Raw genomic sequence first — 23829 nt, 5'->3', positions numbered from 1 at the left:
AAAAAGAAAACCAAAACCCCCTTTTCTTTAGTACATGTTAAAGAGTGGCATACCTGTAGCAAACTATTTTTTGAAGTTTTGCATAAATGTTATTATATGATAATATATAATTTTGTAATTATATTATAAAAAATTGCTGTGAGGGGCTTTTTTCTCCTTTCTGCTTCCATCCCTCTCAAAATATACCCTGTTTATTTTTCCCTGCAGGTAATTCAGTGTCTCCAAGCAAAAAAGAAAAAGAAGCTAAAAGCACAAGGGAGGAAGAGTAAAAAGTTGGCCAAGAATTTCCTTAAAGCACCTGACAACCGAAACAACCTTTCTCTCTGGAAGCTCTATGCCTACCTGGAGTGGCTGCTTGGTAACACAGATGATTCCAGGAAGGTGTTTGACACAGCTCTTTGCACAGCAGGGACAGGAGGATTGAAGAGTGCTCAGCTCTGCAGCCTCAGCCTGCTGTATGCTCAGCTGGAAGTGGAACTGCTGGAAAGTTTGGAAGGAGCTGTCACCTCTCGTGCTGTTCATATATTGACCAAATTGGCTGAAAATGGACCATATGTGCCCTATAGTGGACAAGTGTCACCTGTCAATGTCTTGAAAGCTCGTAAAACATATGAGCATGCACTGCAAGAATATTTAAGTAAAACAGCAGTTTCTGATCAGGATCAGGCCAATGATACTGATCAGCTGGTTAACCTGGTTGGTTGTTATGCACTGTTTCAGTATTTGACTCTTGGGATTGATGCTGCAGTATTAATATATACGCAGGCTTCAGAAAAACTTGAAGTTTCTGGTTCACAGAAATGTGAAAATACAGGAGAGAATTTTGGTATTCTAAATTTTCCCAGTGCTCTTGAAGCTGTCACACTGCTGCATACAAATTTACTGAGATTCCACATGAAAATCAGTGTTTATCCTTTGAATCCCCTGCGAGAGGCACTGACAGAGGCTCTGAAACGGTATCCTAGCAACCAGTCCCTTTGGAGGTCATACATCCACATCCAAAGGAAGTCTCACTGTGCCAGCAAAGCACGAAGATTTTTTGATAGTGTCACAAGGTCTACTAACTCTTTAGAGCCATGGCTGTTTGCAATCCAAGCAGAGCAGATGAGAAAAAAGCTCACAGAGAAGGTCCAAAGGTAACACCTTGCAGCTTCTTACAGTTATGCTGTTTTGAATCTGTCTAATCACTCAGCAGAGGAGAGAAAATGCTATCACAGTTCTCATTTTGCAGGTGAAGAAGCTGTAGCTGCAAGAGCAGCTGTAGCTGGAGGTTTTTTGCTCCAGGCTGAACAGGGAGTCAGTGGCAGAATCTTGAACAGAATAAATGCCCTGAGTGATAGCCTTATGTCCTTTCTCCTGAGCCAGATTGTGTTTGAGTTTGTTTGATTACTTCCTACTAATATCAGGATGGTACACATTTCTTTAAAGAATTTTTAAATAACTAAGCCTGCTTAGATGGCCAAGATAGACAGTGTGAGCTTAGAAACTGCTGCATTTTAGTACTACAGCAATAAAGAGCATAATACAGAGCTATGCTGCACTTCCTGCCTGAGCTGGCTGCCCTACTTTACTCCTGAATCACAAATACAGTTGTGGCAGATCTGTTTCCATAGTGAGTCCTTGAGAGTTTAGTTTTCGTGTGGGGCTGTTACTAGGTAGAAGAGGCTGGAAATTCCGTGAATTCACAGTGGTCTGGGCTCAGATTTTTTGCTCCTGAGAAAGGAGGAAAGGGTAGGAGATATGGGGAGCAAGGTACATGTTCATTCTGAGAGCTTAGTCTCTTGTCTTCTCAATGTTTGGAGCTGCCTTTCCACTGCTGCCTACTGCAATATCTGCAGTGACATTGACAGCTTGGTTGTTTGTGTCTGCACATGACAGCAGATATCTAGGAAACAGTTACATGGAAGTTTTACAGGGCTGTAAGCTCACAATATTCACACATGGTGAAATTACACAATACTTGGAAATGATGATGTATCCACTTCGGTTGCTGTAGGCTGACAACAGGCATTCAGACATGATAGTGACGTTCCTGAACTGTTAGTCTGTGTCATCCTAAATTGTTATAAGAATTCTACAGCCACCAAATGTAAAGGAGGATTGTGATTTGATTTACTGTTAATTTCAGACTAACACTGATAGGTTTTCATTATTGTTACTTGGAACTGAAAATTTCAGAACTGTTTTCTCAGTGAGGTTGAGTTCCTTTCCAGATTGTTCACTGCTAGCAAAGCCTTTCCTATAGATTGCATTTATAAAGGACAAGTTGGGTTTTGCAAGAGCAGAGCTGAGCTACTGCAACAGGGAGATAAGTGGCCTGTCAGTCATGCATAAAACTAATGTTTTGTGATGTTGTGACAAAATTAGAAAATGTCTGTGTTGTGTCTGTCTATTTCATATTCTGGTTGTATTTCTCCTTAAGCACATGGAATTCAGATGAAAAAATGGGCACAAAGGTTAAAACAGGAATGTTTTTAAGTCACTGTTAGGTACAAGGCTTCAAATGTTTGACTCATGCAGAGTAGGTTACATAATTTTCCCTCATGGCAAAGGTTAAAATGAGGGGAAACTTACTTCAAAGACACAAGGAAAAAAAGAGAGAGGTTAGGAGCCAGGTGTTACTGGTGAGTGGAGCAAGCTGGCAGGCTGAGAGAACATGCACAGACCAGTGATGTTGCCATCAGTGCTCCAGCCTGTTTTGTCAAGCTCAAGCATCAAAAGTAAGCCAGTCTGTATCAGCTGTTGAAGGAAATCAGTGCTTTGGTGAAAACTGCTTTTGTGTTCTGCCTGGAACTCAGGGAATTTGAATCTCTGGGTGAAAATTACTGTTATAATTATGGTTGAAATTCAGAGTTGTCATTTTGACCTTGATCAAAGACCAATGTATGGCATTACAAAAGTGATGGGTAAATTTGAACAAACTTGCCTGGGCACCAGAAGATGTGCTGATCCAGACTTGAATTTCTTTTGAGCTGCTCTGCCAAGCTTAGAATGATAAATTATCTTGGAGGCAGGCTAAGATGTTTTAAGATCATATGATAGTGGATTTTTATTTTCAAAGAGAAATTATTTTTGAACATACTACATGAATTTTCACCAAAATACTGAATTTATATTTTTTCCCAATTTTCCTATTTAGAAATGTGTTGATTGCATTAGTAAGTGCTAAAAATCTGGTTTATAACATTGAGTTTATAGCACACATTGCAAAAAAACCTGACTATAAATGGTGCTGTGAACAGAGGCAGTGCATTGTTCTTTACCTCTTCTTACCCAGATGTGGTCCCTTGGCTTGGGTTTAAAGGACTGTTGTTTGTTCTCTGTGTTTCAGGGCAGATGTTGGTGAAATACATTGTACTATTCCTGAAACTGGATTAACAAATCGGATTGTAGCTCTGTTTGAACATGCAGTTCAGAGTGAAAATGGTACCCATTGTCCACTGCTATGGAGAATGTATTTGAACTTCATGGTAAGAAGAAAAATATTTGTTTTGTTTTGTTTTGCCATATTTGGAATTCTCATAAACACAGCTGGAATACTGCTTAGAAAAAGGAATACTAAATGCTGCCATGCCTCTGTGATTTGCAGGGTGATATATTTGACTTGTACTGCTCCTTATTGTTGGGAACATTAAGGAGAAGGTAATTCATGTGGATTAGGAGTAATAGCTTCTGACAGTGTAGTCTTAATATAGATGCAGACATTGTGTCTGTCATCTTACACAGATAAAAAGAAAGTATGTCCTGAGATACCAGTAGATGTCAAGCTGCTTTCCAGTGGAGTGGACTCCAGTGTAAATTGGGTGCAGGAATTTGCACTTCCTGTAGAACTTGGAGGTTTCTGTCAGCTGATTCCTTCCTCCCATTGCCATCCCTCTGGAGATCAGCCACTCCTCTCAGTTCTGTGTGGTCTGCAGGCTTGCTGAGGGTGTACTCTGCACCATTAGCCAGATCATTAACAAAGGTGTTAAATGAGATTTGTCCCCATAGTACCAGGGGCACTGCTAGTCACTGACCTGTAACCAGACTTGTTCCACATATCACCACCCTCTGGGCCCTCTTGGAGACAGTTTTCTCACTGTCTGTGCATCCAATTCTTTTGTCAGCTGCTCACTTAGGAGGCTCTTGCAGGAGACGGTATCAAAGGCCTTCCTGAAGTCCAGATTGACAATGTCCACTGCTCTCCCCTTATCCACCAGGCCAGGCATTTCATCATGGCAGTTTATTGAGTTGCTCAGTCATGACTTTCAGTGAATTCACACAGCTGCTGATTTTCTTCTCACTCACATGCCTGGAAATGGTTTCCAGAGTTAGCTGTCCTGTCACCTTCCCAAGGTACAAGGTGAGGCTGACCAGCCTGTAGTTCACTGGGTACATCTTCTTCCCCTTCTTGAAAGCAGGAGTGATGTTTTACTTTCTTCAGTCTTTGGGTCCTTCTCCCAGTTGCTGTGATCAATCAAAGATTGTCAAGAGTGACCTCTCAGTGACATCTGCCAGCTCCCTCAACACTTGAGGTGCAGATCATATGCAAAATAAATGCATGGTAGGCAAAACATAGCTATAGCTTCTGTAATTTGCCTTCAATTTTGACAGTCTTTTGATTCTTAAAAGCTGCATATAAAAGTTACATTAACTGGCATTGCAGTTTAATGCTGAAAAGCAATAATGTTTGTTTCTTCCATAGTTCCCCATGGAAGTACAGAAATAAAATCATATAGTCAGCTTTGCCATCTTGGTTTTCTTGCTTCTCCAAAGTACAATATGGAAGATGAAAACACTCAAGTAATAACTTGCATTCCCCAGTGTTACTCTTCTGTTCATGTCCCCTGGTGTAATAAGTTGTGAGAGGGGGATCAGCAGTCAGAAGGCTGTGAAATAGAGAGGAGGCAGGAGAAGAAGAAATCTTGTTCTGTGTTTGAGAAGATCTCTTGTGTGGGACTGTTAATTGTGACCATTTCTACACAAATACATGCTTGTAAATATGTTATGCAACTTTGTATGTAGGAATGTAGAACTGAATTACTGTTATTCTTTACAAACTAATAATGACACCCCAGTATGCACAAATGCTAAAGATCAGCCATTATGTATTTTATCACTAGTGCTTCATTCATGGAAGATACCTTTTCCACAAGAACAGCTAGGAGTATTTACTAGATGCTAATAAAATGGAGGCAAATACAGTAATAGCTTGGAATAACATTATTTAGAGAAGCAAAATCAATCAGAAACATTTACATTTTCAGACATAGTCATCAAAGAAGTTGTGATTGTTTGATATTACTCTAAGTTCTATAGATCTGTGTTTTTGCTGATGAAACATAGGTTTGGTGAGTGGACAGGGGTGTGGGCTGGAATCTGCCTGAACTGCTAGGCTCAAAGGCCTCAGTCTGCAGCAGGAACTGCAGGCCAGCCACTGGTGCTGCCCCCCAGGGATTGATACTGGCACCAGTGCCCTTTAGCATCTTCAGTAATGATCTGCATGATCAGAGAGTCTGTACCATCAGCAAGTTTGCATCACCAAACCAAGAGGAGTGGCCAAAGCACCAAGTTCTGCTCTTGGTCTGTCCAGGTTCCTTAGAATAGCTGGGAGTCCTTGTTCTCTTCCTTATCTTACAAGTAAAGCCTTGAAACTCCTGTAAGACATCTGAAGAGTGTAACCTGATAAAATACATAGCTACTACAATGTAGAATAAAAATGATTTCTCAACAGAAGAACACTGAGCTTTTCAGCAATCATTTCTTTGTCTCAGAAGTAATTGTTTCAGTATTTCAGCTATTACTGCACTGAAGTATGAATGTCTTTTTATCACACAGGCTTCACTAGGAAAAAAAGAAAAAAGTAAAGGATTATTTTATAAAGCTCTTCAGAACTGTCCTTGGGCAAAGGTAAGCACAGAAAACAGGTAAACTTGTCATCATACTTTAATTTTTGAAGTTCTGTATTTGAAAAAAAGTTTAGCTTTAGTAGTTGTTGTAAGAATTTATATGCAAACGAAAGAAGAGGTTTCTGAGGATGTAATGTTAGGATTTTCTGCAAATAAGAGATGTATCTTCAATGGAAACATGATCAATAGTCACTGCAGTTTGTGTTCAGGACAGAAAGGTGTTGCATTGAGGCATGGCAGTAAGAAATCCTTTGTGATGTAGAAATGATTGAGTCTTTCAGACTTTTATCATGAGCATGGGAGTATCAGAAATACATAGCTAAATAAAAATTTATTTATGTAATAATACATAAAAATTATTGAGAGAACCTGCAACTCCTCAGGTAATGTCTGTATTTGCTGCAAATGCTCCAGTGTCTTGACCTCCATTTTATCTTTTTGAATAAAGTTTCTCAGTACAAGTTTGAGAAGACTTGATTAAACATCTACTTGGCTGTCACTGAAGGAGTGCTAATTGTGTTCCTATTACCTTAAATAATACATGCTATTTCTTATGTTCTTGCTACAGAGTTGTTGCTGTCTACTCACTTTATACTGTGTTTCTTGCTAGAAAGGTAGCACAGAAAATGTTCTCGCTGTCTTTCCAGGTGCTCTACATGGATGCAGTCGAGTATTTCCCTGAGGATCTGCAGGAGACACTTGATCTAATGACTGAGAAGGAATTGAGAGTGCGGGTGCCTATGGAAGAGCTGGATCTACTACTGGAGATTTAAAAGCTACAGAAGTACAGAAGCTGCTTCCAAAGCTAATAACTAGATCCATTTTCATACAGGAACTCTGTTGGGACTTGGGTACTATGTACTTGGCATTTTTTTGTTGTTAAATATTTTATATAAATTCCTATCAAAATGGAGTTCTACTACCTGCAAGTCTTCTGGAATCAAGAATTGCATTTTGCCCACAATAATGGATCCATTTCTCTGCAGCATTGCTGGCTCCTGCAGAAGGACAGGCTCTTTAAATAGCCTCCTGTTGGAAGTTGCCTGCATTTCTTCCTCTATTGTTTAAAATTACATTCCCCAGGGCTCAGTAGAGGTTCAGTACATGCCAACTATGGCTTGATGAGCAGCACAGGAAATAAACATCTGCCAAATGGATGCTCCACTGTCCTCCAGTTGGCAGACTTCAGTAATTTCCTTCAGCATGGTGTGGCTGTGCATATGCAGCTGCCAAGTCAAACAGCCATTACATCTGTACATATACTGTAAAAGCTAAATTTTTGTTTGAGCAGGCACCTATTTTGATATGTTTTGACAGATGACCATTTAAATGTAAATCTTTCTGAAAAATATACCTGAATATTTGAAAATTCAAAAGTAACTTGTTTCTTAGGTATTAAAAATAGAACTGAGTGTATTAAAAATGAAAATGTGTCCATAATGCATCTCTAAGCAGCTCACTTCTAAACAAATTTTTGTAATTAATTACTGGCTTTGACTCAAGTCCAGGCAGTTGTTGTAAGAGAAGTAGAGGTTTGATCTGTATTTGATTCTCATCAAGAAGGCATAGTCTTCTATGATGATTTTAAAAGGAGCTTCTAGTCCATGAGGCTTTTAGCAAGCTCCTAGAGAAATAGTATGAAATATAGTAACAATTTACAGATACAGTTATGTTATAAATTTATTTTGTAAAACAGAACATGCTGAAACATGGAAAGGATTGTTTAGCATCCCTGCTCTTGAGACCCAAGGACTCAGAAACTGGATTTTCATCTGAAACAAGTGTACCTGCAGCCACAGAATACCCTCAACTGCTTCAGACAGTTTTCATGAGATAACGAATTGTCACTAGCAGCACTAAAGCAACTGGGACCATCCAGCTGGTGAGATCCTATTGCACATGAAACTGTGTCTGAACCAAGCCACACAACTTCTAGCTTGGGTTTGCCACCACAGTACAAGATAGAATACACTTTAGTCCAGGCTGCATTTCATTTATTCCTTTCTAAAATTATTTTAAATATTGCAGGGAATATGTATAATTTTAAATGGCATTTCAGCACTTCTGAAGAGCCTTATAGTATTGATGTAGTTGCAAGTGATGCTGGTTTTGCTGTAATCAATTAGTCTTTGTGAAAAATACAGTTTATTTTTTAAATCTTTACTTTCTACAAAAATGACAGAGCTCCTGAATTGGAGGTAAAGTTACTCTGTACCCTGCACAGTAACAGGACAAATTATGCCTGTGTTTGTTAATGCTTTGCCATCACAGCAGAATGCCATTTCCTCTAAAGCCCTGAAAGGGCCATGGGGAGGGAGAGAAGCTTGATTGTGCTCCTGCTTAGTCACAGAGGAACCCAGGTTGAGAGGGACCTTGAAAGATTATCTGGTCCAACCTTCTGTAGCACAGGGAGCCTGGATGAGATGAACAAGCTCTGGCTGCAGGCACATTTGAAAACTTCCAGTGATGGCAGCAATGACTTCTGTATCCATCACTCTTCTGTTCTTCCATGCATCCTGTCCCAAGTCCTTTCCTTTGCAGTTTCTCCCAAAGCAGCATTTGGGCTGCTTCCTTCCTTTTGATGGTCAGAGGCCTCCTGGAGCAGGTCCTGCCTTTTAATTCAGTCCCCAGTAGCTTTCCTGTCCTTGTGAGGAATATACTTGCTGTTCACTTTCTCCTGATATTTATTACTTTTGTATTGTCAAGTTCAGAAACTCTGGCAAAAGAGGCAGCAGTTAAATTCTGCTGCAAAAGCTAAGAGCTGAATTTTCAAACGTGTGTTTTTCAGTTCCTGGGGTGGCAGACAAGGTACCAGAACAGAGTCCTTGGGTTCATTTAATGCAATGCAGCTGTTCTTCAGGGAGCTGAACCCATCTCTTTGTGGCTGTTGCTTTGAGGCAGCAATAACAGCCATGTCCCTAATCAAAGTGCCTTGCTTGCCATGCATGTCATACATCTCTTCAGCCCCTCAAGCAACAGTGAGATCAAGTGCCATGATTAGAAAGTGCTAAAAAACCCCTAGCTTTTTGTGACCTTACCAAGGAGACAGATCTCCTAAGATTTATAAGAATGGGTAATAAAATTTGTTTTTCTAGCTTCAGATGAAAAACAATTCTATTTCAGGATTTCTGTCATCTAGATTAAATAAAGAATTCCATTCATCTGTAGAGTTCATTTTTAACAATGAGCCACATAATTTTTACAGAGAAGAATAAAATCTCTTGGCCCTGCTGCTGCCATTGTTGTTGGAGCACTGGCAGTGAGGAAAGGCATTGCTCTGGGTGTAACTCTCCACTGTCTGTTACTGGCCTGCATTTGCTCCCACAGAAAGTTCCCAGAACAAAGACTGCACACAATGCAAAACTGGTTTGCATGTGGAACTTTTATATAAACCTTAAAGATCACATGTACAACATTTGGAAATGAATTCCTGAGAACTTAACAAGGCCTTCGCAGAAGAGTACTACACAGGACACTTGGTAAGTAGTACCTGCATGGCTACAATGGAGCCAATGGACACCTGGCCCCATGGGAATGGAGCTGGAGGCAACAGAATTGTCCAGGGGGAAGAAATCAAGGTTATGCTGTAGAACACCAAGCCTGGCACATGTAGTAAAATTTATCTGTGCACATCTGCTGCATGCCAGACCCTGCACCTCCAGCACTGGGGCTGGTGCCTTAGGAGTGTGCACAACCTCTTCCTATTGTTGGCTCTTTTCAAAGACATTCTCTACCTTGGATGTTTATCTAATGAACTGAAACCCTTTTGGGAAAAACAAATTTATAAACTCTAATCTTAAAAGTACCCTATCCAAACATGTTTATATGTTTAAGGTAAGATTACTAATGAGCATCCATCTTGCCCTTATAAGCTGCAAGTGCTAGAGATGGGTACCTTTAAAGTTTATCTCACTCTTAACTCACAGTTGCATAATTGTCATTGATTTTCATGTATAAATGACTGATGACACTGAGGTTACTCAAAAGTGACACTTGTCCTAGTTAGCCCCTAAAAAAAGATACAAGAAGGTAATCAAGAACAACAGCAGGGCTAGAGTAGTTGTAAGAGACCATTATGCCTAAGGAGGACTAAGATTTGGAGCACCTGCATTGCTCCCTCCCCATATGGTGTGGGTCACTGAGACAAGCACTTGGGGCACCAGCACTTTTTCTTGAGTCAGTGAATGCAACAGTTTCATGTAAATAGCAGGGCTGTGCCACCAAAACAGCTCAATTCAAATAAATGTTTTATTGGGAAGTGAAAAGTTACACTGACTGAAAACCCACAACCCACCAGCTTTTAACCTGTTCATGAATGCAAACTAGCTGTGTGGCTTTACACAAGACTCTCACCAACACAGAAAGTTCTGTATAGTTCCCAAAGAGACAAGATGACTTAAAGATACAACCCCTCAGGGGTTCCCTCTTGCTTTTTATAGAGAACATTCTCTTTAGACTTTTTGAAATCTTCATTTGTTACTTTCATTCTCCGTTCCCTCAAAGCCATCAATCCAGCTTCTGTACAAATTGCCTGCAACACAGGAAGCAAGAATAGTTACACTTAGTGTGCAACCCCTTCAAACCACACCCTCAAAGGCATCTTTCCTACTGCTGCAGTAACTGTAGAAGGGAGGCTGTTAACAAGATCTACGTTCTAAAGTTTGATACTGTTCTGTAGCACTGAAGCAGGCTGGATAAAGCCAGGTGAGCTGTCTGAAAGGACAGAGGTAGTCAAGAGTTACACTTCCCTGACAGAAAGGCAGCTTTGTAACAACAGTAATTTCTCTGTGCAAGGACCTACACATCCATCTGTGTGATCCTTCTGCAGGGAGGTCACAGTTGTGTCATGGTGGTTTAAGTTCACGAGTGTGGTAACTGTAGCAAGGGCTCTATCTGCTTTAAAAAAGCAGACAGGATCGCTGAAGCTTCCTAATATACAGTTGCATTTTTATCTGCCTTGCAACAGTACAGGATAAGTAGCATTTTTAGGAACTATCTTAAGTACTGTTAAGATACCTTGCACAAGATTCCACACTCTCTTTTTAGTTTCTACTTCACTACTTTAAAATTTCATATTCAGGTAACACAGGTACATACTCCTACCAGCACAAGCTACCTCACAATTACAATTTTGATAATTTCCCATTTGTAAAGCAGAGTACCTGATACTCATAAAAGGTATTTTAAACATCCCACTGTCCCTCGGTGATGTATGCACAGAAAACTGGCAAACAGTTCAGGTGACAATGGTTTTGGATGCAGCAAAAATGAGATTTGATTTTTGCTTTGACGTATAAACAATGGTGATGTGCACTGACCTTAATATCTGCACCACTGAGATCATCTTTTGCCATAATCAACTCATCCAAAGTCACATCATCTGCCAAGGTCATCCTGCTCGTGTGAATCTGAAAGATTCGTTTCTTCGTCTTTTCATCAGGCAGAGGGAACTCTATTTTCCTGTCAATACGTCCTGTGCAAAAGAGAAGTTCAGCCTTAGGTTTTCTGCATGCAGCTGTTGGAAACAGCAGGAAGAACACCTGAAGGGTTTAACTGGCAGTAACTTAAACTGGTACATGTCCAGAGGAGGGCAGTGGAGCTGGTGAAGGGTCTGGAGCACAAGTCCTGTGAGGAACACCTGAAGGAACATCTGGGGGTGTTCAGCCTGGAGAAAAGGAGGCTCAGGGGAGACCTTATCACCCTCTGCAACTGCCTGAAAGGAGGCTGTAGCTGGGTGGGGGTTGGTCTCTTCATGCAGGTAACAGGTCAAGAGAAAATGGCCGAAAGTTCACATGGGGAGGTTTAGATTGGATATTAGGAAAAATTCCTTCATGGAAAGGGTTGTCAAGTATTGGAACAGGTTACCCGAGGAAGGGGTGAAGCCACCATCCCTGGGTGCTCAAAAGAGGTGTAGAAGTGGACTTGGGGATGCGGCTTAGTAGTGGACTTGGCCATGACACCTTAATGGTTGGACTCAATGACCTGAAAGGTTCTTTCCAACCTGAGCACTTCCATGGTTCTTCCTGTCACAATGAATCATGTCTTGGAGTAGAAAGCAAGGTCAGACTATCTCTTTCAATTCTGGCACAGTATTATCTCCTCTGTACTCTAACAGCACTGGGTTTGAGCTGAGGGGTCCAAAGTTAAGTGATGACAAAACCAGGCCAAACATACCTCAGCAACTTCATACCATGGAGGTATTTCAGCTTATTCTTTTCATCTCTGTGTTGTTTTCTACCTTCCAACTTAACAGACACCACAGACATCCTATGCTTTGGTACATTTTTAGTGGCCATTTAAAAACACTTCCTGTGCCTGCTCAAGCTCAACATGTCTCCCTCACTCACCCCTCAAATGGCAGGAGTGTGCCAGGTCAGTAAGGAGCAGCCTGCTTTCCCTGCACCAGGATCCAGGCTGTCTCTGGTAAAGCCTAGGTTCTCACCCCTCAAAACACAGGTGGTGCTGCCCTGCCTTCCCCAGGTGCTGCAGGTGTGCTGCTGCTGCTGCACACAGCTTGCTTAATAACTACTTAAAATGGCTGTGCCATCTTAATACAAAGGAAGAATATTCATACTGTTTATGTATATATAAAGGAATTAACACATTTCTTCACTTCCAAAGATTTTTCTCCTATTTAGAAGCTTGTGAATAGGTTCTGATTTCAACAGATGCAGCAGCATAGATGAGATGGTGAATAAGAACAAGTTTGCAGTCTTTTTACCAGCCTGTGTTTGTCCAGTTATGACAAGTCCTTTCACAAGAGAAGTGGCTTAAGCATACACAGCAGGGAAATCCCTTACCTGGTCTAATTAAAGCTGGGTCCAGTGTTTCTATTCTGTTGGTAGCCATGATAACTTTAACATCTCCCCGAGAGTCAAACCCATCCAGCTGGTTCAGCAGCTCCAACATTGTGCGCTGGATCTCTCTCTCACCCCCTGAATTTGAGTCATACCTTTTAGAAAAAAAACATAGTTGGAAAAAGCACTAAGTAACTGGCACAAAGGTGGGAGAGGGCTATTTTGTTTGTAAACATCCATAAGAGATTTAAATAAAAATTTAATGTTTATCCATATAAACAAAACATAGATTTCCAGAATCGTGTTGTGACATCTAGGTTAAGTAAAGAGACTGAACTATTCTGGTAGCTGGGGAAGGTAACCGCCATCAAGTGAAGGAGATCTGGGATTTTTTTCCATGTTTGTTATATATTTGGAAATATCTTCTTCCCACCTAACAAAATCAACATAAAAAGGAAAAAAATCTAATTCTTAAAAGCACATACATCCATACATAAGGCAGCAGCTAGCACTTTGGGCTGACAGCACTTTGGGTTGTTTGCCTTGTAATAAATGTGTATTTTTCTTACTTTCTTATTTATTTAAAAAACACTGACTACTTTACAGACTATTTGCCCTGGACCATTCCAACAAACCTACAGAATTTTCAAAGTAATACAGCTTGGATATGGGCTGAACAACAGTTTAGTGTGGCAGAAGCAATGCTTCTCCATGACATACACTGTGTAACCTTCTGTAAAATACTCTCAGAACAGAAGCATTTAGCCACCTACTCGAGAGGCAAACAACAAAAGGATATATTCTATATTAAATATTCTGCTTTAACATTGGATCACTGAATCCAGTAATTGTATATGGACTTGCAGCTAGGCAATGCCATATACACAGTGTCCCTGGTTTTGACACTCTCTCCTGGAGATGCTGCCATGTAACAAGAGAACAGAGGTTATCTCTGATCACGTCTATTTAGTATGACAAGGCTGTGATAAATTGTATTTCCACCGAAGTTACTTGAAGTGCTACAAAGCTTACATCAAAACAGTGTATGCAAATAGCAGCAGAGCAAAGAAAGTGAGTCTCAGTATAGCTGCAAAAGAAGTGTTTTTGTAAAGCTGTGTTTGTTGCTGCCCTGGCGCTCCCCGTGCACCGCACCTCTTGGTGCCGATGGCATCGATCTCGTCGATGAAGACGATGGAGGGCGCGTGCTCCTCGGCCACGCGGAACAGCTCCCGCACCAGCTTGGGGCCATCCCCCAGGTACTTCTGGATCAGCTCGGAGCCCACCACTCTCAGGAACGTTGCTGATGTTTGGTTTGCCACTGCTTTGGCCAGTAAAGTTTTGCCTATTTTTAGTTAGAAAGAAACATTGTGATTAGTTTGCAGAGAAGGAAAAGAGAAAGAAAACAGTGCCCTAACAAAAGAGTTGTATGAAATTTGTGACAGACTTGGCAATGCTTTAAATGCTAACCAAGTGTAAATAATTTAACTTGTATTATCTCAGCACAGATGTTACTGACTGTAAAATACCTGTGCCAGGTGGGCCATACAGAATGACTCCTTTGGGTGGCTTTATACCCATCTCTTCATAATATTCAGGGTGGGTGAGAGGAAGCTCCACAGACTCCTGAAGCACAAGAAAAACATGTTTTTATAAGGCTGAGTGGTCTCCAACAGAGATCTGTAGGGATCTTCAAAACAGCAATAATGAAAGCAGTGAAGACAAAAAGAACTTAACTGATTTCAAGACACACATCAAACAGTATGACCCTCTGCTGCCTCCAATTCTAAGGCAGACAACTACTCCATCTGCACAACTCTTCCTATTGTTCCCACCTGACGTGTGGTAGAGCAGCAGTGAACATTCCCCCTCCTCCATCCTCAATGCACCATCCCACATTTAGAATCCTGGAGCTCCTGGACCCCAAACAACCATGGATGACCTTGGGGCCAGGGAACTCTTTATGAAAGGGTGCCTTCTATAAAGAGTTACCCAATACCATCGATTTTAAGAGCATTTGTGGTTTTAGACACCTAGCCAGAACAGGAAGGCTGAGTTTTAGCAAGGTTTAAGCAGAGTTCTGCTGGTAGGGAAAAAAATCGACTGACCAAACACACCCCAACCAAACAACAAACAAATGCAAAAACAAAACAAGCAATTGTCCTGAAAGACTAAATCCTTAAGTTTAGATTGGATGGCATCAGTAGTCTCTGCAGTTTGTACAATTTAACTCTCATCTTGCAACAACCAAAACGTCACGTGTTGCAAAGTAAAGCTATTAGAGAGATTTTACCAGCTCTGGGATTTACAGGTTCCCGAGCACTGCGAAAGGTTCCTGTGCACACAGATTCTGGTGACTCACTTAAAAAATTGAGGTCCACAAGTCTGCCTAGCGGAATCTAATGAAGAAATACACTACAGAAAGATAAAGGACACCACTACAGGAACAGCAGCCAGTCCTGCTGCTTCCCTTCTCAACTCCTAGCACAAGTTACACTCCTGGTTAACTGTAAATGAGTACAACTGAATACCTTGATTTCTTGAATTTGGTTGTCAAGGCCACCAATGTCAGCATAGGTTTCTTGAGGAGCTTTCTCAACCTTCATCACAGTCACTAGAGGGTCCGTGTCATCCATCAGGACTCCTATCACAGCATGAACCTAATTCAAGAATTAAGAGTTGTCAAAGAAGGCAAGCAGCATTTTGATACAAGCTGAAGTCTAATCCCTATGCCCACTTATTTAGGTGTGTGAAATAAATAGCATTCTCTCTTCTGCGGTCTTCAGAAAAAGAAATAAAAACAGTATAAGAACTTGTAAGAAGTTCTTATAAAAACAGTATAAGAACTTGTAAGAAACTTGATTTTATAAAAACAACTTACCTTATGATTTAGCAAAACAGAGCAGCCTGGCTCTAGCAGGTCCTTGTCCACAAAAGACAGAATACTGACATAGTGCTCTGATCCCACTGATGTAGACACGATGGCATGGTTGTCATCAATGATCTCCTCCAAGGTACCCACAGACATCGGTGTTCCTCTCAGGTCATCCACCTTGGACCTTTCCTCCTGTTGTCAGCAAAAATCCAGGAAACAACTGAACAACACAGGCAAAAACATTCTTGTACAACACTGGCTCAACAATTCAGACAGAACACAGCAGAACCAGTCTTTTCTATTGTTCTACTGCCCCAAAAAGACAGAGCTCAGTAACAAAACCCACTATTAATTTAGAGCTACCCTATGGACACCATTCATATGGATGGGAATAACTAGAATCTTCTCTCTCTGTTGATGGATATCTGTGAGCTGTACTTTGAGCATTAACAAACAAAAAATCCCCATGGCTTCACCTGTAGTGATCTGTGCTTGGTCTAAAACAATTTAGCCAATTAATGAGGAATTGTGATAAATCTGATATGTTTGCATCAACTTGCACCAACACTGCTGGTACTTTATTTCCACTGCTCTGATATGAAGCAGCTCACATTAATTAAGATCATTTACTGTAACATTAGAAGTAACACTTCAAACCTCACCTCTTGTTTTTCTTCCAAAGGTTTCATCTGTTCTTGATTTCTGATAAACTCTTCCTCCATTAAGAGGTAATCTTTAATTCTCTCCAATTTCAACAACTTGAGTCTGCACTGTGTGTGGGGAGTCACTGTAACCAAAGCAGAATCACAGGATTTTAGAACAAGTTTGACATGGCACCAACTAACCACTAATTCATTACCAGAAATCCTGCTTTATTTTCCTGACTGTAACTTGTACCTTACTTGTCCCACTGTAACTCCAGGTGACAAACAGATTTAGTGTTTCCCCTGCATTTTCACTCAGTTCAATTTCTCTCTCTCTTACCTGGAGTTCATGGGCTGCACCTTGCAAAACAATAATCTTATTCTGTGGGGGGCTGTTTTATGTCAATTAGAAATACAATTACATTGGGCACTGTGTTAGTGACCTCCACAGAGGCAGATTGCTTACCCAGAGGGAGTTTGCTGGCAGCATCTGGTCCCTTGGTCTTCTTTTTCTTTTTCCCCACTCTGGTTGGAACTGGAGGTTCATATTTCTTCTTCTTGTCCTTATTCATAAAAAGAATTCAATTAAAAAAAATTGGGATAATAACAAGTAAACAATACACACAGGTGTTAAGTGCACAGACCAAAAAAGGGCTCAAGGTGAAGGACTTCATAACAAAACTTTCTCTTTATGATCCCTAGCAAAAAGCCCAAAAGAAACATTACTCTTATTTTTTAAGAATGTTCAAAAAATTTTCTCCTGCTTATTTTACATCTCTCTAATTTAAATTTCTGCCATTTTTCAGTGAATACAGGACAAAGAAGGCTCAAGCCTGAAGTAAATCACAAACAAAACTAATAGATGAGACAATGAGAAAAATATTGAATCTCTACCTTCCTACTGCTCTTCAGTCAATAAATCAGACACACTCAGCTTCCCAGCCTAGTCACTGCCTGCCATGTGCATTGAACTTTCCTTTTCCAAAGAAGACCAGGAAGGCCCCTGATGTCCCCCAACCTGAAGAACACTCCTACTGCAGATCATTGTGCAATGTCACTTCCAAGCCAACAACAGCTCCTTAAGTGACAGCTTGAAGGCAACTAGTGTTTCCTAACCCTGACACATTTATAGTTTGTTTCTTTTTCAGAAAAACAAGTCACTGTGAAAAAATTTCAGTTTTCTTAAGCTCCCTTTTTTATTTATGAACAACACTTGTTTTCTCCAATGTACACCCAGAAAAGACATTCATCAGACCCAGCAAGAGCATAATTTTATGCAGTTCCAAATACAACAATAATTTTTAGAAGTAAATTTAAGAAGCCTATTGCAGCCAGGCTCTGTAGCATCACACCCGTAGTTCATTCTGTAGGTATTTATTACTTTAAGTTACCTTGTCATCCTTCTTGCTACCACCAGGACCGTGTCCACCACTCTGACTTTGACCCTAGACAAAAGGTAAAAAAACAAACGACAAAAACAATAATATAGGTACAGTTCTATGAATCGAGACGCCTGCGGGCAAGTCCACGTACAGAAATCCCGTAATTTGATTTCTCCTGTCTAAACAAAGCGCTAACTTATTTAACTTATTGTCCAAAACCAAAGAAGCGTCCCGCCCGGCGCCCCCGCCCCCGCTCCCCCCTCGCCGGGCCGCGGCCTGCAGGCACCGGCGGTGACTCCGCAAAACGCCGGGCGCCGGCGGCGGAGCCTGAAGGGGCACGGGGCCCCGGCTCGGCGCTGCAGTCAGAACCCGGCTCTGCCCCCCAAGGCCGCGCTCGGTGCCGCGGGCCTGCCCGGGGTGCCGGGGCCGCTCTCACCATCGCGCCGCGACCGCCCGGCACCGGCACCGCCCGCACCGCCCGGGCCGCGTCACTACGGGCAGCGGAGAGGGACACGCGAGCGCGCGGGGCCAAACGCGGGTGTGGCACCGCAGCGGCCGGCAGGGGGCGCCCTTGCCCGCGGCTTGTGAGGGGAGCGCGGCTGAGGCACGGCAAAAAGAGAGGCAAACCTTTAAAGCTACAGGGGGCTTTTTCCTCGACCTGATCCTTCCTTCCGTCTCTTGCATCAGCTAGCCAATACAAAAACGTTTTTGTGTGTGCTGTAAGAATTGTTTCTCTTGTAGCCGCACTTTAGGAACATGGGTAAAGTTTTCAGGAAATCCCTCCCTTCATAAAAACATAACTTTTGTACCCACACTGAGTTCTACCGGTCTGTGGTGTTCCTGGGGAAATGCAGGAGAACCTGTCAGTGTCCGCTTCTGACGTTCCCGAGGGCACAGCTCGGCCTGGACTCGAGCCCGATGGAGCCGAGGCAGGGTCGGGTCCCGCCGGTTCCACCCCGCTCCACGGCACCGGCGGCGCCAGCTCCGGGACACCGTGCCCGCCACGGCCGGAGCTCCGCTCCTCCGGAGTCTGCAGGCAGCAGCTCCGTGACACCGTGCCCACCACGGCCGGAGCTCTGCTCCTCTGGAGTCTGCAGGCGGCAGCTCCGGGACACCGTGCCCGCCACGGCCGGAGCTCCGCTCCTCCGGAGTCTGCAGGTTCCTCCTCTGCCTTGGGCTGGAAGGGCATCACTGACAGCAGGGAGGTTACAGCCAAGATGAAGGCATAGCCTGAAAACACTGCCAGCCTGCTCTCACCCAGTCAGCCAGCATATAGATCATATTTACATCCATCAGTGTTCAGGGTAGGGATCAGAGCATTTGCGAAAAGAGGCTTTGGTTTGCAGCAGACAGTAGGATGCTTTGCTTTGATGTTGTTTTTTTCTTTCACACTTTCTCTAGAATTCCTGTCTGAGTAGGGAACTTTATTAATTATTAATGTCATTGGCTAAGTTGTGTAGAAAGGTGTGAGGTTTTGATAATTTACTTTGGTTTGGTTCCATTCGCTCACAAGGGTTACTGTTGTGCACTGTGGATTTAATTTGACTTTTCTATTGTTTTTATTGTTTTTTGAATTAGCTGCCTTTTTGTTACAGTATCAGCTGTTCTGTAACTTTTAAGGGCATTGAAACAAAATTAAACATAACAGGTGTTCTTTGCTTTAATAACATTCACTTTTTGGAGTTTACAGTCTTACAGGATTGCATCTGTATTTCTTTTAACCTTATAGTGTAAAGATGCTAGAACATTCTTTCCCTCACACAATTCTTACTCCCTTTAACCTCCCTTTAGACTCAGATATACCCATATTTATTCTAAATTATACCTGTAATTGGTAGTTCTGGTTACGATTGAGAATTTTTATCACTTTTTTCTTTAGAAAGCCTGATTTTAGTGCCATGTAGCTTTGCAGACATTTTAACTGTGAGGATTATGGCATAAACTGATCTAAATGGTAGGGGTGTAGGATGAGTGTAAAAACTTTCCATTTATAAGCAGACAAGACAAATTTGTAACACCTATCTGGTTTTTTACTATTAATAAATATTAGGAAACTATATATGGGAACAAGTGTAAAAGGTTATTGGCAAGATTGTCTCCCACCTCATTCACTTAAAGACATACTATGGAACAGCTGTGACAGAAAACATGAACTGCAGGAGGTGAACACTGTGTTTGGGGTGATCTGGTTAATGGCTTTCAGTTCTTGGGGTGAATAGTGCTGGCAAACTGGAAGCAAAATACAAATGTGGTTCTGTAACCTGGCTGCTTGCCCTAACTTTACACATCCTGAATTTTAGTTTGGCTGCAGAGTACAGATAATGTCAAATTAGGAACTTTAAACAATAAATATTGTATAAAAAATAAAAATTATTCAAGAGCCCCTGATTTCTAGGGTTATGCTTACTAGAAAAAAACAAACAAACCCAAAAGAGTGAGCCAGGGTAACAGGAAGGAACACACAGTCCTTGTTTGTTAAAGATGAACATAGCCTTAGGGGCATCAAAAACCTCTTCATATCAAAAAATACTGAGACTTGTTCAGAGAGGATGGATTTTTTTGTGCTTTGTTTTTAGTTAGTGCCCCTCTTCTTTATTCTGCAGTAAGCTTACTGCTGATCTTTTAGACATACTCTAAAGCCCTCAGCTCTGTTCCCAGGCCTTTGAGGAGGGAGAGGGCAGCTGAGGGCTGGGGGATATTGGGCTTGGGATTAATAAATAGCAGAGAGGTTTATTTTCCCTTTGCACATACAGGAAATTATGAGGATTGCTTATGTTGTTGATGTTAATTTGTCTTTCTTAGTATATGTCTAGCTGCCTAGAGCTTTTTATGTTTGCATAAAATGAAATAAACCCACAGACTGGAAAAATACTAATCTTGCTATTGCAGCTACATATAGTGGGTTTCAATTTCAAAAGCTGCAATTTGGACACCTTCTTTTCATAAATGGGCGTTAAACTTACATTAACTTCAATCAATGAATAAAATTGCAAGGGTTTAAGGACCATTTGGATTTTTTTTTTCTTTTAGAAAAGAAAAAAGTGCATGTGTCAAAGTAGCAAATTAACCATTAAGCTTCTCTGATGCTTACAAATTATTCAAACAGTTCAGAGGTGGAAGGTATTCCTACCACCTACTAATTAGTAACAATGTGAAGGATAATTGTGAGCAGAATAGTAATCCTTATGGGTTCCTCACAGAAACAATTCAGCAGAGGTTCTCTTCCAAACTCAAAATAAGGCTTCTCACCTTCTGAAAGTCTTTTACTTTATATTGTCCATCCATGGGACTATGGACATGACTTTTAAAATTAAGGTGCTCAAATAAGTGCCTGATATCAGGCAACATGATTGCTTCCTCCTTCTCCCATCACCAAATATGGTTTTTAAAATGGTTTTAAAAATAGGAATGTCACCTTCACCTCCACTGTTTTTCCTGAAGTCTCTACTGTACATTTGAGCCAGCTCATTTCCAGGAGTGGAAGCCAACAAGCTTCAGCCCTAGCTCCATCAATGGCTCTCAGCTGAAACCCCTTTGATGTGAGTTATTGGGGATGACATTCCCTTAGAAAAGATTCACCTGATGTTTCCTGACTCGAGCCATCAGTCACAAGTTCTCCAGTCTTCCTTGGCACGGTGCTGTGTTTCTCAGCTGGGAAGGGCTGTGGTCCTTTGCCCTCCTGATGTTCTGTGCCTGGCTCCCAGTGTGGATGAGAGCAGCTCCAGCACCTCTGCAGTGGCTCTGCTGTGTCCCCAGGCACAAAGAGCTCTCGCCCTGCCTCTGTTTCCCTGTGCTGGCCAGGCTGCCAAGGGAAGGGAAGAAAAGGAAATGAAGGCACCTTGCTAATTCCTTGTTTCTCTGGAGAGCCCAGACAGATGCCCATCTTTAGTGCAGCCTCATGGCTGTGGATTAGCACCAAGCAGCTGCAGCAGAGTAGAAGGGCTGCTCCACGAGCTTATCCCTCTGAAACAGCAATGCATGTTCCCACCATTGGTGATACCAAATACTCCAGTGAGAATCTTCAGCTACTCCAATTGAAGCAATTTCCAAAGTGCACAGATTCTACTGTGCATTGGAAAGGGGATGCTGAAGTAGAGGAGGAGTCCTTACATTCTTACTTCCTAAACAATTTGAAAACTACATTTTCTGCATGGCTAGAAATAATCTGGATGAACTTCATATTCTTGGATATGCTGTCCTCCATTTACACAATCTGAGTTGGCATTTATTATATTCCTAAACATAATTATGCATAGTTTGCTGTTGTAAAATTTTATTTCTTGGCAGCAACCACATTAAAGCAACATTTAGGTATACTAAAAACTAATTGTCTTGACAGCATTAGCCACAAACTTGCTGTGAAGCTTTGATTATACATATTGGTTAGAATAAGATCATATATGAAAGGGAAAGGTTGCTGAGGCCATTCTTTAAAATAGCTGATGCACTCAATTTTAACCATAACTAGTTTAAGAGATTTATTAATTAAACTTGGAGTATACTGTAACATTTTCTTTGAAACCAGAATTAAGTTTTTTTCATCCACATGGAAAGGCAATATATGTTTTTAGTTTAAAAAGCAAGTAGAATTAGTTGACAATGAAGTTTTTTCTCAAGCTTTCTTTGAATAAGGAAATGAATTGTAACCAACCCTTGCCATAGTCTAAAAAAAACAACCCCCAAACACTTTGCAAAGAAAAATGTCAAAATGTCCAACCAGATATTCGTAATTAGCTTTGTGAGGAAGTGACATGTTTGTCCATTTTCCAGATTAACAACTACCTTAAATAAAGTTGAGCAAATCTGGTTTTGGTTCTGTAGCCAAAAGGACCAAATTTAATATATCAAAGATTTATTTGAAGGGCAAATGATGCCAAATTGAATAGAGTAGAAAAAAAAATTTCTATCTGCAAAGGGCAGAGTTCATTTTGACATACTGTTACAGCTGAAGGAAGGGATTGCACTAAAATGTGTGTATTTGAGAGAGGGAGATCAGGAAATGAAGAAAAACTACCAACTGCTGAACAGCAAGAATGATAAGGAAATGGAAATATATGTTTGTTTCTTAGCTAAATAATTACTAAGGAGACAGCTGAGCAGTACAGCAAGTGTTCACTCTCAGAGCTGTATTAATCCCACTGTGCTTTACTACAGCATAAACAGGCTGGCATAATTTTTAGTTCCCTTTTCTGTTCTAGGGGCTGAGGTGTGCTGGCACATCATGAAGTCTCTGTCCCATCCTGTTTGCCTTCTGGCTGTGGTAGGTGTTGATTAGTGCCACAACTAATATGTTTAATTTTTTTGCAGTATCTATTAATTTGGATAGCTCACCTGAGTTTCTGGCTACTGACTCATCTGCATATCAATTCCCACTGATAATGTGTGGTTGTTGTGGTCTGATTACCAATGAAAAGCAGAGTTCTTGGAGCAGGAATTATTTAGAACTGGACAAGCAGAATTCAAAATATCTGAAGCGCATGAATGCTTTCAAAATTTTCGGTAATAAAACTCTTGGGAATCTTTCCATGCTGTAGCAGACTCTGACACCTTGAAGATTGTTTCATACATATTTTCATAATGTTGCAGAAGAAGTAATTTTATTTAAAATTATGTTTATAATATCCTATGTCTTTATATGATCTCATTTGGAAGTCTCAGAGCAACATACAATTCCCCCAAGTTAGGCCTCATAGTCTTGCAGGCAGGCTGGTAGCTGAAGGAGACTGCCTCAGTCTTACCATCCAACAGCTGAAGAGAAATTATTTCTCCCTTAGTGTGAGAAGTATCAGAGACACCTCGCCCACCTGGTGGCAAATACATTCCCATAAGTGATGGCAAAGTTTGGCCCAAAGGATTTCAAGGAGTGAGAGCAGAGCCAGAGCAAAGTGGAATCCTAAACCCAATGGAAAGTGAGTGTAAGAAGAATATACCTTTCTCCCTTTCTCACTGTGCAGAGGTTAGCAAATACCAGGTAGTGTGGCTTCTTGGGCCTCGTATTTTGGTAAGAGAAGATCCTGTGGTACTTCAGCAGTGAGCACCAGAATGATGTTGCTATGTTGCTTCCTTGTTGTGTGGCAGGAAAATGTAATAAGAAACTGATTTTTTTGTGAAGTCTAACATATTAGCTGGTTAAAATTCTGTAGTTTTTGGTAGCTTTAGGAAAGCTGGAACAAAAAACTATGGGATAAGAAACTTACTACATTTGGGGCAAAGAGAAAAAGATAAGTGATCAAATATGGAGTTATC

General features: G+C 41.2%; 2 protein-coding genes across 2 annotated transcripts in view; one reads left to right on the top strand and one right to left on the bottom strand.

The window, feature by feature from the left end:
* Positions 1-9120, top strand: part of NRDE2 (NRDE-2, necessary for RNA interference, domain containing) — a 30199-nt gene extending 21079 nt beyond the window's left edge. The window contains exons 11-14 of the mRNA XM_054635977.2: positions 208-1136; positions 3332-3470; positions 5818-5889; positions 6536-9120. Coding sequence (XP_054491952.2) covers positions 208-1136; positions 3332-3470; positions 5818-5889; positions 6536-6661 — 1266 coding nt within the window. The 3' untranslated portion in view covers positions 6662-9120. The remainder of the gene's footprint in view (positions 1-207; positions 1137-3331; positions 3471-5817; positions 5890-6535) is intronic.
* A 998-nt stretch (positions 9121-10118) lies between these two features.
* On the bottom strand, positions 10119-18130 carry PSMC1 (proteasome 26S subunit, ATPase 1). Its single transcript, XM_054635978.2, has 11 exons — positions 18020-18130; positions 17593-17646; positions 16668-16764; positions 16220-16344; positions 15564-15749; positions 15214-15342; positions 14212-14308; positions 13838-14027; positions 12689-12840; positions 11207-11361; positions 10119-10419 (listed from the first exon to the last, which is right to left on the bottom strand). Exons 1-11 carry the CDS (start codon positions 18020-18022, stop codon positions 10285-10287), a joined length of 1323 nt encoding a protein of 440 aa, XP_054491953.1. The 5' UTR covers positions 18023-18130; the 3' UTR covers positions 10119-10284.
* Positions 18131-23829: the final 5699 nt, after the last annotated feature.

Source organism: Agelaius phoeniceus, chromosome 6 (genome assembly GCF_051311805.1).
Source record: "Agelaius phoeniceus isolate bAgePho1 chromosome 6, bAgePho1.hap1, whole genome shotgun sequence".
In the NCBI taxonomy this organism is placed as follows: Eukaryota; Metazoa; Chordata; class Aves; order Passeriformes; family Icteridae; genus Agelaius; species Agelaius phoeniceus.
This window is presented reverse-complemented; position numbering and strand designations above follow the sequence as displayed.